Here is an 18,729-nt window from a genome sequence, read left to right on the forward strand (position 1 = left end):
AAAGCAGGGATATTGCCCAGAGAGAAGTATGCCACAGTCCTGGTCCCCACTCCAAATATCTCCCCAGAGAAGCTGACTTTATTTCAACACAGCATGGGCAAACTCAAAGGTAAGAGCACTCTCAAATACAATAAACAATTAAAAGAAGGATGGTAGCTTCATGACCCATACAAGATAGACAACAGGCCTAGCTCTAGTTTACCAGAGAGAACCACATAAAGAGATAACTAAGAAGGGTCTTCCTGATGTCAGAACAAACGTGTAACAATAAACCTAAAAAATTAACCAGTAAAGGAGCCTAAATTTAATTGGATCAGACTGTGGAGCAAGCTAGGCTCTAGGGCATTGTTGAAAAAAATAGGGCAATTGGCTGGCAACCAAAAGAGCTTAATAGCTAGGTATGGTTATCAACAGAGAGGCACAGCTAAACAGGATTCAGAGAAAGTCAGAGAGAGCCCTGCTACAACCAAGGCTGTGCCCTCTGAGGTGCAACATCAGAGGCTTCCCATTGTAGGGAAAATAGATTTCACTAAAATAATCTAGCCAAACAACAATAATACACTCAAGGGAATAGGGGACAGTACCCAGAGTTGCTACAATATATTACTTTTGAATAGCAAATTACAGTACATGCAAAGAAAAAGAAAAGTGTGACACACAGGAAAAAAAAAGGCAAAGCAACAGAAACCACCCACAAGAGAGACTAGATGTTAGATCTAACAACAGAAACTTCAAAGTAAACATTATATATTTGTTCAAAAGACAAAAGGAAACCATCTTAAAAAAGCAAAGGAAGGTATGATGAGATCACCAAATAGAGACTATCCCTAGAGAGATAGGTACCATAAAAAATAACTTCTGTAGTTAAACACAATAACAAAAAATTCACTAGAGGGGTTTGACAGTGAAACTGAGTAAGTAGAAGAAAGATCAGTGAACTTGAAGACAGATCAACAGATTATTAAATCCAAAGAAAGGAGAGGAAAAAAGAATAAAGAAAAATGAACAGAGCCTCAGAGAAATGTGGAACACTGATAGGCACCACAACATGGGCATAATGTGAGTACCAGAGAGGGAGAACAAGAGAAACATAAAGAGAGAGAGGTAAAGAAACAGAAAAACATTCAAAGAAATAGTGGCTGACTGAGTCACCCAGGAGCCCAAGACATTTTTGCCTTTTGATTGAATTATTTAGACCATTCACATTGCATGATATATAGTTGGGTTTAGGTGTGCCATTTATTTTTGTTTCTGTATATTTCCTCTCCTTTTTGTTTCTCTCTTTTTTCCCCCTGATTTCATCTGCATTAAGTGAATATTTTCTAGTGTAACACTTAAATTTCTTTATAATTTTTCAATACATATATTTAGAGGTTCTATAGGCTACAATAGAGTTTGCAATATATATCGTATTAGAATTTATTTCACGTCTGTATTAACTTATTTGGGTGAGATATAGAAACATTTCTCCTATTTAGCTCATTTTCCTCTCACTTTTATTTTTGTGCTATTATTGTTCTATATATTGTATCTAGATATATTAGAAACCCAACAATACCTTGTTATTATCACATAATGTAACTGTATGGTTTTTAAAGAAACTGACAGAAGAAAGGAGCAAAGGATGTATTTGTAGCATTTGTTTCATTACTTTTGCATTCGCCATTTCTGGTTTTCTTCATTTGTTCCTATGGATTTGAGATTTCATCTAAGGTAATTTCCTTAGTGCAATACAACTTTACTCCTACTCACTTTCTGTTGTTATTCACAAATATACTATTTTAATGGTATAGGCCCAACAATATAATTATATACATACTGTTCTATACAACTGGTTTTTAAACAATTTTTTAAATTAAGAGAAGAAAGCAGAATTAACATACATTTATATTGTCATGATTTCGGCTCAAGTCATGACCTCATGGTTCGTGAGTTCGAGTCCCATATCAGGCTCTGCACGGATAGTGGAATTCGTGGAATTCTCTCTCTCTCTCTCTCTCTCTCTCTCTCTCTCTCTCTCTCTCTCTCTCTCCTCCTCCCCTGCTCATATTCTCTTTCTCAAAATAAATAAACTTAAAAAAAAAAAAAGATATACAACAGCAATCATAAGAAAACTAGAGTGGTCAGACCAATATTAGACAAAATAGACTAAGTATGTTACTAGAGATAAAGAGGGGCATTTTATAACTGATGTAACACCCAATGGGTCAGGAATATTAATATGTACCCAAAAACAAAGCCCAAAATATACAAAGCAAAAGCTGACGTAAGTGAAGTGAAAAACAGAAATTCAATGATAATAGTTGAGAGATTTCAATACCCCACTTTCCACAACGGATAGACAACTATATAGAAATCAACAAGGAAATCAAATACTTGATCAATACTATAAACCAACCAACCAAACACATCCATAGAATACTCCACCCAACAACAGCATTCTCCATAAGTGCACATGGAACATTCTCAATGTTAGGACATAAAATAAGCTCCAATAAATTTAAAAAGACTAAAATCATACAATGTATAGTCTCCAACTACAATGGAATGAAATTTGAAATCAGTAACAAAAAGAAATTGAGGGAATTCACAAATATTTAGAAATTAATTACTTCTAAGTAATCAGTTGGTCAATGAAGAAATCATAAGGGAAATTGGAAAATACTTTGAAAGGAGTAAAAATAAAGACATAATATACCAAAATTTATAGAATGCAGCTAAAGCAGGGTTTAGTGGGACATTTATAGTTATAAATGATGGTATTTAAAAAGAAAAAAGATTTGGGGCGCCTGGGTGGCGCAGTCGGTTAAGCGTCCGACTTCAGCCAGGTCACCATCTCGCGGTCTGTGAGTTCGAGCCCCGCGTCGGGCTCTGTGCTGACAGCTCGGAGCCTGGAGCCTGTTTCCGATTCTGTGTCTCCCTCTCTCTCTGCCCCTCCCCCGTTCATGCTCTGTCTCTCTCTGTCCCCAAAATAATAAACGTTGAAAAAAAAAAATTAAAAAAAAAAAAAGAAAAAGAAAAAAGATTCAAATCAATAACTTAAACTTCCATCTTAAGATACAGGGTTGGGGGGGCAGCAAAATAAAAACTAAAGCAAGCAGATGAAAAGAAAACAATGAAGATTAAAGCAGAATTAAATAGAGTATAAAAACAAAGGAGAAAAAGAAAAGCAAAAGTTGGTTCTGGGAAAAGACCAACAAAACTGAAAAACCTTTACCAGACTGCTCAAACTACTAAAACCAAGAATGGAAAAAAAAAAAAAAGAGGATATTACTATTAGTCTTATAGAAAGATGGATAAAGGAATACCGTAAGCAACTGTAAATCCATAAATTAGATGACATACATGAAACAGGCAAACTCCTAAAAACAAAAACTACTATAACTGACTTAAGAAAATAGGCAACCTGAATAGGTCCAACAAATGAATTTAATTATTAATCAAAAAGTGTCCACAAGATACGCCCAGGTCCAGATGGCTTCACTGGTGAAGTCTATCAAAAATCCAAGGAAAACTTGATACAAATCTTTCACAAACTCTTCCAAAAAAGTAGAAAAGAACGAAGCATGTCTCAACTCATTCTGCAAGGTCAGTATTACCATGATACCAAAACTAGACAAGGACATCACAAGAAAACAGAGACCAATATGTCTTATGAATATAGATACAAAAATTTCCAACAAAGTGCTAGCAAACTGAATCCAGTAGCACAAAAAAGTAATATCACGTAATATCTATCTCACTGCATAAGGCTGGTCTAATATAAAAAAGTTACTACAAAACAACCTATCAAAATAGGACAAAACCACATGATCATCTCAACAGACGCAGAAAAAGCATTTGACAAAATCTAACACCCCTTTTATCATGATGAAAACACTCAATAAAATAGGAATAAAAGCAAACCTCCTCAAACTGATAAAAGAGATCTATAAAAGACTCACACCTAACATCATATGTCATGGTGAAGGACTAAATGATTTCCCTTTAAGATTAGGAACAAGACAAAGATTACTGATGAGGAATGAGACAAGGATACCTGCAATCACTGCTTCTATTCCACCTTGTATTCAGAGTTCTAACCAGGGCAATTAAGCAAGAAAATGAAATAAAAGGCATCCAAAGAAAGAAGTAAAATTATCCATTCACAGATAATACAATCTTATATACAGATATCCTATAAATCCATGAAAAAATATTAAAACCAATAAACAAGTTCAGCTAGGCAGCAGGATACAGAATATATAAAAATCAGCTGTATTTTTATATACAGTTGCAATGAATGACTAAACGGAACAAAGAAAACAATTTCATTTACAATAGCACCAAAAAGAGTAATATACTGGCAAGTTTAACAAAGTAAGTATAACACCAATACTATGGAAACTACACAAAGCTATTTAAATTTTTTTTGAGAGAGAAATAGAGGGCGTTGACACGTGAGCAGGGGATGGGTGGAGAGAGACTCTTCAGCAGTACCTACACTTATTGGTGGAGCCTGGAGCAGGGGTGGGGGGTTGGATCTTATGACCCTGAGATCATGATCTGAGGTGAAATCAAGAGTGGGACACTTAACCAACTGAGCCACCCAGGTGCCCCTAGAAACTACAAAATGCTGTTGAAGGAAATTAAAGACCTAAATAAATCAAGTGGCTCAGTCAGTTAAGTGTCCCACTTCGGCTCAGGTCATGATATCACGGTTCGTGAGTTCAAGCCCCTCATTGGTCTCTGTGCTGAGAGCTCGAGCCTGGAGCCTGCTTCTGATTCTATGTCTCCCTCTCTCTCTGCTCCTCCCTCACTCATTTTCTCTCTCAAATAAATACACATTAAAAAAAAAAAAAAGACCTAAATAAATGGACACTTCATATTTGTGGATCAAGAGACTTACTACTTACCTTGTAGGATCATTAAAGGGGATTAAATAAGACAATACTTTTGAGCAGACTTTTGAATTTTAAAGTTATCAATTGTAGTAGTTGTTATTAATGTCAAAAGGTCTACAATACAAACTTTTCTTCTAGTAAGTACTCAAAACAGCAGTAGGAAGTAATATTAGAATAGCTGCAGACAGACAATACTGAGAATAAAATAACAAGAGCTCATCTAAAGTCAACGCTCTTCTGACTGAAGTGTTTATCCCAAAAGTCCAATTCCAATGAGCAACAACCTAGTGAAACGCACTTAAAAACATACAAAGGAAACTGAACATTAGTCTCTTTTGTGAAAACCACCTACCAAGCCTCTGAATCAAATCCTAATAAATATAATTCATTTTCCAAACATAAAAGGATACACAGTTTTGCCTACTTATCCTACAGAAATGTTAAAAAAATTTAATTACACATTAGGTTACAGAGCACCTTTCCTCTAAAAATATTAAGATATTAAAGTGTAGGGGCGCCTGGGTGGCTCAGTTGGTTAAGTGATTAACTTCAGCTCAGGTCATGATCTCGCAGTTTGTGAGTTCGAACCCTGCATCAGGCTCTGTGCTGACAGCTCAGAGCCTAGAGCCTACTTCGGATTCTGTGTCTCCCCCTCTCTCCACCCCTCCCCTGCTCACGCTCTGTGTCTGCCTGTCAATAATAAATAAACGCTAAAAAAAAAAAAAAAATTAAAAAAAAGTGTAAAGTGGTCTGGTATCCACCTTCTATCTGGTACATAATTTAACATACTCTATTCATCTGCCCAGTGAACTATTATATGCCAAGTTGCCTTTCCTATTTTGTCTTGGTTGCAAGTTGATCCAGATGGTGGTTCTAATTTGTCCATATTCCCAGCAATGGTAAATAGTAAATACTGAAAGAATAGCAGGCCCATCCAAATCTAAGAATCAGAAAAACTTTAGAATTCATCTATTATAACTTCACATCTATACATAACTGCCTGACTGGTGACCTTCTAGTCTCTATTGAAATAAGTCCAGAATTAGGAAGGTAGAGAGGTATAAATGCCCCTGCTTCACAAGTAGATTAGAAATACAAAGTTATTCCTTAATATGGAATCAAAATATTCTTCCCATTAATATTCAGAGATAGGATGTTCCCTTGTGCAATCTCACAAAATAAGCTTACTTTCATTACCATAGGACAGTACTTTGAACACTTAAAGGCAGCTAAACATACCCAAAGTTGTATTCTTGCTCAGGCACCATGGCCCCAATTCCTTTAATTTTTCAAATCAGTTTCCCTTATTGAGCTTAAAGTCACTTAAATTTCTCTCTCAGTCTAATAATTCTTTGAGTGAGTAAAAGAAAAAATTAAAATCAATCAGTAAGTTTTTATCCCAGATTCTACTATCAGTTATGGCACATCTCCTCTATCCTCCATTTACACCGTTGATTTGTCAAAACAGAACTTCTATTTACCTTTACTAAATTTCACCTTTTAAAAGTAGGATGTTTCCAGGTGATTTTACTTTTTTTTAACTTGTCATATTTGTTTTTATATGTGCACGTATTAGTTTACAAAAATAATACTGTTGGAGAAAAATTAAGCCCGGAATAATCTATGGAAATTCTCAGAACCTATTTGATTTTCAGGAGAAGAACTGTGTCTACCTTATTTACCACTGCATTCATGGTAATGAGCATAGAACCTAGCATATACTTAACACTGACATATATAAGTTAAAAAAATATATGAATAACTTTAAAGCACTCTTATTTCCTTGATCCAGAAATTCCAAAGTTCTTATTATCTGTCCCAAGAAAATAATCAACACACACACCACAATCTAAATACAGAACATTTGATATACTTTTATTTGTAAGTAATTTTCTTTTTTTAATGTTTCTTTTTAGTTTTTTTTAATGTTTATTTATTTTTGAGAGAGAGAGAGAACGAACAAGTGGGAGAGGGGTAGACAGAAAGGGAGACACAGAATCAGAAGTTGGCTCCAGGCTCTGAGCTGTCAGCACAGAGCTCGATGCAGTGCTTGAACCCATGACTGGAAGATTATGATCTGAGCTGAAGTCAGATGCTTAACCAACTGAGCTACCCAGATGCCCCTATAAATAACTTTTTAAACAAAAAAAAGCATAAGCAACCTAAATGAATAGAGAAAATGTTAAATAATGGATTACACACCCATTAAAATTAAGTTTCTGAGGTTATAAAATACAAATAGTCACTATATAATGATAAGTGAAAAGCAGGATATAAAAATTATACAATAGAATCCCAATTATGTAAAATTAGAGGAAGCACACATACATTTTTTTCTCAAAGAAACTAAAAGCTTTAGGGGAGTGAAATGTTCTATATCTTGGAATGGTGGCTATACCTTTGTCAAATTTTTCAAAACTTACTGTAAATGGTTTCCATTTTAAAATAAATGTACATGTAAAAAACTGTAGCTCCATAAAGTTTACATAAAAAAAGGAGAGAGACTAAAAGATACACTTAAAATATCTGAGGATAATTTTTCAGTATTTTCCAAATTGTCTATAACAAACATATAAAAATGGGGACACATAGACATTGAGGTTATTTCAAAATCCATCTTTTTGCATGGAGACCAATGCAGGGCTTGAACTCATGACTCTGAGATCAATATCTGAGTTGAGATTAAGAGTCGGATGCTTAACCAACTGAGCCACCCAGAAATCCAACCTCTTAAATTACAGTGAATTTGGTGGATGTCATACGTATTAGATCAACAGTGCCCAGAGTACCTATAGCCAACTGCTATACAGGTACCTTAAATACTCCAGACATGCCTGCTATGCAACTCTGTATTCCACACAAATGGTGTTCCCTAGAGTTCTGCAACATGTAGACCTATATACTTATCTTAGTTATTAATCCATATGATACTTCTGTGAAGAAGGTATGATCCAATTTTAGACATAAGAAAACTGATATTGAGGATGAGGTTAATAAACTTGCCCAAGATCACAAAGCTAATAGGTGGTAGAGCTGGGATTCAAATCCAGGTCTGATTCCAAGGCCAATGTTCTGCCCTATATTGCTACACTTTACTACTTTCCACAAAGGCTAACTCTCCAAGCCCCTTGTTATCTACAAATTTGATCAGCACACTTATTCCTTACTCTGTGGCCCTGAACTACACCTTGCCAGCTATCGTATACTATATACTTACTTTACTTCACACAAACAAGAGCCCTCTTGGGCACAGTTATTCAGTAAGTAAAAAAATCTATAACATTATCATCCAGCCACATTTTTCTACATTTAAAGTCTATCTCTCTCCACTCAATTATAGGGCTCATCTTTTATTAACGTTAATTAAAGTTAAGTCCGGAAAATCACTATTGGATTCCATAGGTACCCTTTTAAAATTAAGTATTAACATTGTTGATTACGCATTTGAACAATTTTCTGGGGATAAAAATTTGGTAATCCTATTAAAAGATTACCTTTTGAACCAGCAATTCCACTTCTAGCAATTTATTCTTTAAAATACACATTTATAGAACTGCGCAAAAATGTTTATTATAGCATCATTTATAATAACAGAAAGTAGTGCAAACAATATCGATGTCTAGGAACAGGAGAGTGGTCAAAAAATGATGGTACTTTGATACAATGGACTACTAAGGAATTTTTTTAAAAATGAGGGAGATTTATACGTACTAACATGAAAAGGATAACAAATTGTTAATAGTAATACTCTGGTGAAGGGTGTATTACACTTCAGTATTGCTTTTTTTTTTTTTTTTTTTACAAGAACATATGTCACTTTTATAAGCAGAATAAGCAAAACAATCAAGAATAAAATACACTGGTATGTGTAATGGCCCTTGGAACCCCTTAGGGGTTGCAGCCCTATTGCCCTCTGATCTCTCCACATATACTAATATGTGCATTCAAATTCTCCAGCCTCCTCTGAGCAAGGAACTTAGCTAGGTGCTGGATAATAAAGTCAGGGTCCCTACCGTCATGCAATACCCTGGATAATAAAGCCAAGAGTCCCTACCCTCATGTAATATCCTTTTGATGAAGCCAGGGTAGAAACAAGAAGCACTAGCTTTTCCAGTAACTGGTTCAGGAATCTAAGATCCAAATCCTATGCCATGTCTCAGCATGAAGGAGGTGATGAAAAAAGACCTGAAGCATTTTACAAGTTACTTTCACTAACTTCTGTACAGTACGACCGTCAAACAGAATCTACCACAGTTTATGACCTAACAGAAGCAACCAAATCCTTGATCATCATTCTCAAACAAGTGACAGAAGAGACACAGAATACCAAAAACAGAAAGAGCCACAGTCTGGCCTAAAATCCCACATGTTCAAAAAAGAGAAGACCAAGAAGACCAAAGAAATTACCAAAAACATTCAACAGAATAATTTTCAGAGCTTTGCTACAGCTTCTTTCATTTCCTCACAATGCCTCCCCTTTTTATTTCCAGCCCCTGCTCCCTAGAAAAACTTGTGGTGCATACATATATTTTTAAAAACCAGTTCTGTTCATTGAGAAAATGCTGAAGTAAACAGAAATGAAATACTTAAAGTATTCATTATCTTGGAAAAAGAAGAGTGGACTTCTATATGTCTTAAGCATCCCTGAGTAATCAATTGCTAATCCTCAGGATATAAAAGAAATAGTACAAGACTCATAACTTTTACTGTGTTTTCATTTCATTCCTCAACTATTGGTTATCTTACTGTGCACTAACGAGAGCACAAATGTTAGTATGCTTTTCTGCCACCCACCAGCTGAAATTCCCAAAAGCTGCTCTTCAAAGCATCTTGCCACCTCCTCTGTAAATAACAATTCCTAAAGGCAGTTTATGTCCTCTGTAGTGGAAGTTTCTCCATGGTCAATAGCCTAAAGTGTTTTTACTGTAGTGCACACCTAGGTCAATAGCCTAAAGTGTTTTTACTGTAGTGCACACCTAGGTTGTGGTCTTGGTTTATGGCTATGCAGCTCTGGTAAGTTTCAGTTTTGGTTTCTTTGTGTACAAAAGATTAGGCTCTAAAATTCTGTCACTCTTAGCTCTGATACTCAATTAGGCATAGTCTACACACACACCAAGTGGTAAGCATAGTGTGTAAAGAGTAAACAGACCCAGGGGCGCCTGGGTGGCTCAGTCGGTTAAGCGGCCGACTTCGGCTGAGGTCATGATCTCACAGTCTGTGAGTTTGAGACCCGCATCGGGCTCTGTGCTGATGGCTCAGAGCCTGGAGCCTGCTTCGGATTCTGTGTCTCCCTCTCTCTGACCCTCCCCCGCTCATGCTCTGTCTCTCTCTGTCTCAAAAATAAATAAACATTAAAAAAAAAAAAAAGGAGTAAACAGACCTGGATTCAAATTCCCTCTGACACCCATGAGGTGTCTGGCATTGGACAAATTATTTACGCTTAGAAACCTTTCCTTATTTGGTACCTATTATGACCAACAAAAAGAATATAAATATGAAAGTGTGTATAGCACGTATACCAGTGATTACTGATTAGTTTCCACTTACCAGCAAGTTTTCACTCTTGACAGTTCCTCTATTTTAATACTTTTTTGACTGTTTCTAAACAATCTTCACTGACAAGAATTTAGTTTTTAACAAATTAGGAGGTGATTTCATTCAAACACATTCATTAAGTACTTTACAAGTATATGCAGGATGACAATTTAGAACCGGCAGAAAATGTATCCAGTGGCATACACGGCATAGCCTTAAATATATATACCTTGTAGAATACAAAACTGAAACAGAACTTCATCAAAAGTGAAGAACATGATCTTTCCACAACATTCTTGATCAAATAGAACATTGGCTACAAAAGAGCCCCTATCATTTTGCTGGGGATACTGAAATTTTGAATCACATGCTTCACTCCTATACCATCTTTGCAGGTCTGAGATCCAAATACTACTAATAAAATAAACAGAAGACAATATAATTACGAGAAGAGTTCACTCCAAAGAAATGTGAGATGTGCCTTTTTTCCCGACTGAAAACTCCAAGACACCGTCAGTTGAGGAAAGAAAGCAGAACACTCAAATTTACAATATGCTGAAGAGTCACAAAGCAAAATCTTTACGTAAATCATGAAAAACAGCCCAAACATGTAGACCCTTCCATAAAAAGTGGTCACAGGCTAACTGCAGCATTCACACACTGCTTCAGATTTAAGAATCGCATGCCTCTGATCGGTCAACTCTGGCATTTGCTGGGAATGAGTGGTAATCTTCTAACTGAAAACTACAACCATCACACATCTAAAGATTGTGAGGGAAGCAGCATTATTCATTTCTGGTACCAGAAAAGCAGTGAACTTATTTTAGCTAGCTTAAATTTAAAATCCTCTTTTAGTCTTAACACACAAGAACTTAAACTTTAAAAAAAAAAAGATATGGTTATCTAAGCATGTAGATATATAAATTGGTCTCTTCTGCATATGAAAATAAACTTTAGTTATATTCTATCTTCCCCCACCTAGGAGCTAGTGCCTCAAAGGTCCTCCTGAATATACTGTTCCAGCTTTCACTGTGTCACTTAGGTGAAAAGATTCTTTCCTTAAATATGGAAAGAAAAACTGTGCAGTAATGACTCAAAGAGGCTATATCAGTTGTAAAGCCAAATCACTGCCCTGCAAAGTCGATTATGAAAGGTTCTCTTAGCTGAGTTTTTTAAAGCTAACAGCATGAAGGCACAATCCGGAGCTGCGACGTTTCCCGTGTCACCACTGGCTGGAAAAGCTGGAAAAGGTGATCGACATACCTGGAGGAAGCTGCAAATTAGCAGGCAACTGGATTGTTGTGGTGTTGGGGGCTTTCACAGCGACTATCTGAGGAGCAGGCAGCGGACCACCGCTGCTGAGTTTAGGAAGAGCGCTGACAGAAGCCACTTTGGTCACCAGGGTCCCCACGGGGGGCCGCAGGGGCTGGGACACCGTGGACTCCACACAGACACTGACAGGAGCCTTAGTCACGGCGCCCAAGGCCACCGGAGTGCTCTCCACCCGCACAGGGAGAGTCCCAGCGGGGGCCATGGTCACGGTCCCGGAGGCGCTCACACCGGCGGGAGGAGCGGCGCCGGCCGGTTCCGTGAGACCCGCGGGCATCCCCCAGGTGGATCAGCGGCAGCTGCGACGCTGCCGTTCCGGGAGCAGAGGCGAAGGGAGGCTTGACAAGCTGCAGCCGACTCCAGAGCAGTTCCGGCTCCACAGCATCGCTAGGGAGAGGCGCAGGGGCCGCGACACAGAAGTCAGTGACGGACACCGGCTGGGCACAGACCCGCGCGTCCCAGACCTCCCTCCGGTTAGTGCGGCCCCGGCTGCAGCAACATCTGCCCGGCCGCTCGCCGCTTCCTCCGCGGAGCTCACACGTGCGCCGGCTCAGCCCGGCGCCTCAGCCTCGGGTCCCGCTACAGCGGAGCCCGGCTGCGCGGTTCCCGGAAGGGCGTCACTTCGGCTCCCACCACCCAGAAAAACTCTGCGCCCCAGATCCCCCGCCAGAAATTTAAAAACTACAAACCCGGAGCGCCCCAAAGCCCCCTACACACACTCGGCGTGGCCCCACCGCGCGGCCACGCCAGCCATGTTTATATAGCCACGCGGAGACCTCGCGCACGCGCACAGGCCGCCGCCGCCGCCCCGGGCTTCCCCCGGAATCCGGCTCTGTGATTGGCCACATACTGGAATCGCGCTCGTGACGTCACTAGGGACGCCTCCAGAGGGCGTTAGAATCTTCCCCCAGAATCAGGAGGAAGGTGGGTCAGTTGCCAAAAATCTACCGCGTGGGAGGGGCGGGCCGCACTTGGAGAACTGCGACATTCGCGTTCCTGTTCTTGGTATTCCCAGTTGTATGTTCCTTTAAAAGCCAGGAGTGTAATTTCTACACGCTTCTACTTTTTTAAGGAAAAATGTGGCGGACTGGTTTCGGAGAGCGGTTTAACTCAGTAAGACTTAATCACGCTTCCTCTGTTTTTCTGCGGGCTTTGCCCTACAGCGTCGCCAAACGAGAGTTACAGTTGACATTGTGAAAAATTGTCCTTTTCTTTCTTTTAAATATGTAAGAATGGCGTCTAATTTTATAGTCTGTAAAATATGTCTATTTTCATATGACTTTAGAGCTGAACTGCCTGCCCCAAGGGAAAATCTTTTTCTTCCTTTGTGCGGCTATTGATGTCTGTCACCTCTAAACGTATTTAAATTGTTATACACACGTAAACATTTTCTCCTTGAAAACTGGGACAATGTCTTATGATTACCACATCCTCAGATTCGAGCAATTAGATCTTAACTGCAATCTTAGATATTATTTGAAAAAGTGTAGAGTGTTTGTTAAATGAATCAAGAAAGCCCAATATACAGAGAAACTTGCTTTTTAGAGATCTAGTCAGAGAAGATGCCTTGATTTCAGGCTTTTGTCATAATACTACGTTTGTAGGACCCAACACTATACGGAAGGAGATTTTGCAAGTAGGCAGGCAACTTGACCTTTACAGCTTCTGGTTTTCTCTCTCCCTGTGTACTCCAGTGGACAAGATCTACTCACAGCCCTCACACTTCACTACATTTGCTGTTTCTGCCATCTCAACCAGTCCAAATCAAGAACCCATCTTATGGTTCAAATCATTTACAAACTTCCCCATTCCATGAAGACTTACTTGATCACATAGCTTCCAGAAAATTTATAGTGGAATTGGGGAGAGGAAAACTAAATTTATCGAGGGCCTCTTGTGTGCTGGTCACTAATAGATACATTTTCTTGTTTCTTTCTCTTTTTTTTTTTTCTTTTCTTTTTTGAAACAACCACTTCAATGTCCTAACTTAAAAACTGCAGTTAAAAGACTAATTTTCTAAGAATCTGGGATTCAAAACAGTCTGTATGAAAGCAAAGTACATCTCTTTCTATATCTCCACAAATATCTGATTCATCATATATATGCACTCTGCCGTTGCAAAATGCCTTGCACATAAAAGGTGTTTAGTAAATATTAAATAGATCTATGCAACATTTTCAGTGAAGCAAAATGGTCTCATGGATTCGAATCTTAGATCTGCTTTTTTACTAGCTGGGCAAATTGTTTAGCCTTGTTTTTTCTCCTTACAGTATAATTCAGTAAATACTCGCAGAAGACTCAGAGTTTGCTCTAATGACTCTCCCTTTCCAAACTTTCATTAGACCCCACCCCCAACTCACATACTTTGTTTAGATATGTAAATAACCTCAATCAAGTTACAAAGAAGCTTGGCTGAGGAAGTACACTTTCTCTTTAAGTGACCTTGAACATTTTGTTATACTTGTTTATATTTGCTTCATTATTTGTGTCATTGATGGGAACTCTAATATTCTAGTTACAAAGAATATACTTCTTACCCAGCACAGGTAACTACCGTCCTGAATCTGGAGTTTAGTAATAATTATGTTTACTACATTTCCTTTCTATAGAAACTTCTATTAATGCAGCATACATAGGAAGCAAAATGCATTTTATCTATTTATGTAAGAAAAGAAAAAAATGCAGGGGAGGATTATACCTTGATTTTATTTTGTCTATCTGTTAAAATATTTGTAAAATTAAGGCTGTTGAAAATACTTATTCATTTACCTTCTGTCTTAGTCCATTCGGGCTGCTGTAACAAAATATCACAGACTGGTGGCTTTTTTTTTTAATTGAATTAAAATTGATACATAATATTATATTAGTTTCAGGTATATGACATAGCGATTTAGTATCTTTATACATTATGAAATGATCACCTAGATAGATCTAGTTATTGTTACTATACAAAGTTATTGTAACATTATTGACTGTTCCCTATGCTGTATATTACATCCCTATGACTTATGATTTATTTATTTTGTAACTGGATGTTTGTACCTTTTTATTTATTTATTTTGAGAGAGAGAGAGAGAGAGAGAGAGAGAGAGAGAGAGAGAGAGAATCCCAAGCAGGCTCCATGCTGTCAGTGCAGAGCCCGACAAAGGGCTCAAACTCACAAACTGTGAGATCACGACCTGAGCTGAAAGAGTTCAACACTTAACAGACTGAACTAACGAGGCACCCCTGGATATTTGTACCTCTTAATCTCCTTCACATAGGGGGATTAGGTGATGGGTGGCTTACAAACGGCAGAAACTTATTGCTCATTGTTTTGGAAGCTGGAAATCTCAGATCAGGGTGCCAGGATGGTCGGGTGAGGGCTCTCTTCCAGATCACAGACTTCTCCCTACATCCTCACATCCAGGAAGGAACAAAGACTCTCTCTGGAGCCTCTTACATAAGGTACAAATCCCATTCATGAGGGTCCCACCTTCATGATTTAAGCAACTCCCAAAGGCCCCACCTAGTTAATACCATCACATTTGGGAATTGGGCTTTCAACATATGAATTTTGGGGAGACACAAACATTCAGACCACCTTGTAAATGAGGGACTAAGTCAATTGTCCAGATACTCTGATCATCAATTCAGGTAATGAAACAAAACTGTGAACAAATACAGAATTTAAATTTCCATTATTTCACTATTTTACACACATATACACACACACTTAAATTTGGGCAAAACCAAAGGCTAAGGGTATGATTATTGGGTGGACAATGAAAATTACTCTTATTATCCTTCTGATTTTCCATATGCCTACAGTCTCTTCCAAAAATGCAACTCTTGGGGCACCTGGGCAGTTCAGTCGGTTAGATGGTTAGGCGTCTGACTATTGATTTTGGCCCAGGTCATGACCTTACGGTTTGTGAGTTCAAGCCCCACATTGGCTCTGTGCTGACAGTGTGGAGCCTGCTTGGGATCCTCTCTCTCTCCCTCTTTCTCTACTCCTTTCCTGCTCTGTCTCTCTCTCTCTCAAAAAATAAATAAACTTCTAAAAAGCTAAAAAAAAAAAAAAAAAGGAAAATGCAACTCTTAATCTTGGGGTTGTAAGTTTGAGCCCCATGTTGGGTACAGAGATTACTTAAAATTAAATCTTAAAAAAAAAAAAAAGCTTACTACTCTGTAGATTTTAAACAGGAAGCCTTTATCTGTGAAATGAAATCAGCTGAAAAATCTGCCTGAGAAAACCTAACTATTTGGCTAAGATGGTGATGGCCTCAGCTTCAAACTGAGTCAGAAACAAATGGCCTCAAGTTCTGAACCTTGAATCAGGTCCAGTATCTGTGCTTTTACATAAAAAAACATTTAAATACTTTTCTGCAGTAGAACACATTCCTATAACACCATTCTGTCATTTCTTTCGTCTTAAAGGAATGCACCTTAAACGCTTAAGTTTGTCTTCATTAATGACTTCCATTTTTAATGCCTTCACTAAAGGTTTAATGAAGTTTCAGACACTTTTAATGCTCCTACAAAAAATGGATATGAGGGGCGCCTGGGTGGCGCAGTCGGTTGGGCGTCCGACTTCAGCCAGGTCATGATCTCGCGGTCCGTGAGTTCGAGCCCCGCGTCAGGCTCTGGGCTGATGGCTCAGAGCCTGGAGCCTGTTTCCGATTCTGTGTCTCCCTCTCTCTCTGCCCCTCCCCCGTTCATGCTCTGTCTCTCTCTGTCCCAAAAATAAATAAACGTTGAAAAAAAAAATTAAAAAAAAAAATGGATATGATTGAAAGATTCTATCGTAAGAGATGTATCACACTATGGAATACGAATCAGTCATTCAGTTTATACTTGTACATTTATGGAAAAAGGATCATGGTATATTGTTAAATGAAAAAAGGAGGTTATACAATAGTATATAAAATAGGATTCTATTTTTTGTAAGTTAAAAAAAATTTGGGGAGTGGGCACCTGGGTGGTTCAGACGGTTAAGCGTCCAACTCTTGATTTCAGTTCAGGTCACGATCTGACAGTGTATGGGATGGAGCCCCATGTTGGGCTCTCCCTCTCTCTCTGCCCTTCCCCCACTCATTTGCACACTGTCTTTCTCTCTCTCTCTGTCTGTCTGTCTCTGTCTCTGTCTCTCTCAAAATAAATACATAAACTTAAAAAAATTTTAAACTAATAAGCGGGTAGATATATGCTCAGAGGAAAATCTAGATTATACAACCAAACTGTTAACAGAGGACATCTATTTGGAGACATTCTAAGTGATCATTTTCTCTTTATATTTGTTTATTTTCTAATTTATTTGCATAATCAGACGTTAATACAAGCTTTTTCTTAAAATATATGTTCTTAGCGACAACTGAAATCTTTTAAGTACAGCTAAGTCCTCCCTGGTCTCCACCCGCCATAGCACTCAGGAAACCACTGAAACTGGGCAACTATATTAGCCTGCTTAAGCTATGCCAGGCAGAAGCTTATTACAAACACTGCCTTAACCTGGGAAGATGGGCATTTTTAAAAGTGTGAGTACTCCCTTCCTTTCATTTCATAATTCAGTATAGAAAACGTAATGACGGCCTAAGAAGCCATAATCTCACAAATGATCTTTTATTTTCTGGAAGATTCTGCAGTCACAGAACTTTTTACTCGTATTGTCTATTTTAGCACTCATTCTCTTGAATTATACCTTCTTAGAAGATCCTCCTCCCGGCTCCCTTCAGTCATTCATTCACATAACCAGTGTTCATTGTATGCTTACTCTGTGCTTGACAGTAAAGAGTATATCAATGAAAAAAATAAAAGATAGAAATCCCTGTCCCTGTGAAGTATACATTCCAGGGGAAAGAGACCATAGAAAAAGAAGCCAATAAGGGGAAGGATAGAAGAGGAAAGACCGGAGAAGTAGGGAAAGGAGTTTTGTCTTGTGTGTGTATTCTCCACACAGTAATAGGAAGTCCATATTTCAGCTCTCTGTTCTTAGTCTGTACTTTCCTTGGGTGAAAACATTTAATTTGATGGCTTAATTTCCATCTATCTATATATTTATGATTTTCAGACCTATCTATCTATCTTTGGCCCAGATTTCTCTGCTGGCCTCCAGTCTTATATAGACAGCTGCCTACTTCTGTCTGGATGTTTCACAAGTTCAAACTAAATTTATTATCCCACCTTCAAACCTGCTTCTCCTGTGATTCCCTATCTCAGTGAAACAATCAAAGGTTTTACATATGCCTAGGATGTAAAATTAGTGATTGACCTTGGCTCTTCCCTCTTTTTCACTCATTTCAGTGAGTCATTAAATCCTGTCAATCCTGGCATCATATCTGTAATATCTCTGGAATCCATCAACTTCTCTCATTACCACTGTTACTCTTAGTTCAAGCCCAAGTACACTCACTTAAATTATGCTAACTGGGCGCTCTCAGTAACTCCTGCATTGCCCCTCCTTTGTTCTGTTCTCTACTCTGCAATCAGATTTTTATTCAATATGTTCCTTTAAGCATTAACATTGCAATTATTTTCATTATTCTTTGATTTAGGATTATTGTTCTTTCTTACTGAAAGGAGCCTAAAAAGAAAACTATTACTATTTTTAACTATTTATAATTCCATCATTCCACCTGAATTCTTATTTTGCATATTACTTTCTAATCCTTGCCCATTACAGTCTTACCACTATGTGAAGTATACATATGGTTTTCTATATCATTTAGAATCAACTGTACTTAAGTAATTTTCCATGCCTAAACTAAACATTTAAATCAGGTCATGTGCATAATTTCATACTTCTAAATGTCTTTGTAATTGTCATTTTATGCGTAATATTTATTAAACAAGAACACATAAATGTTTGCATATATAATTACAAATTATGATGAATGCTACAAAGGAAAAGAAGAAGGTACTTTGAAAGAAGATAATGGACAGGATCTAATTTAGCTAGGGAGTTAGGGAAGTGTTCCAGGACTTAAAAGAATGCCAGAGAGAC

At 37.9% G+C, this 18,729-nt stretch overlaps 1 protein-coding gene across 1 annotated transcript in view; it reads right to left on the reverse strand.

Moving 5' to 3' along the window:
- TAF4B (TATA-box binding protein associated factor 4b) overlaps window positions 1–12,365 on the reverse strand; it is a 126,164-nt gene extending 113,799 nt beyond the window's left edge. The window contains exon 1 of the mRNA XM_047087040.1: window positions 11,682–12,365. Within this exon, the coding sequence (XP_046942996.1) occupies window positions 11,682–12,024 (343 nt within the window). The 5' untranslated portion in view covers window positions 12,025–12,365. The remainder of the gene's footprint in view (window positions 1–11,681) is intronic.
- Window positions 12,366–18,729: the final 6,364 nt, after the last annotated feature.

The sequence above is a fragment of the Lynx rufus genome, unplaced genomic scaffold, assembly GCF_022079265.1.
Source record: "Lynx rufus isolate CCGP_SWC_20201006 ecotype Redwood Valley unplaced genomic scaffold, mLynRuf1.p SCAF_22, whole genome shotgun sequence".
NCBI lineage: Eukaryota > Metazoa > Chordata > Mammalia > Carnivora > Felidae > Lynx > Lynx rufus.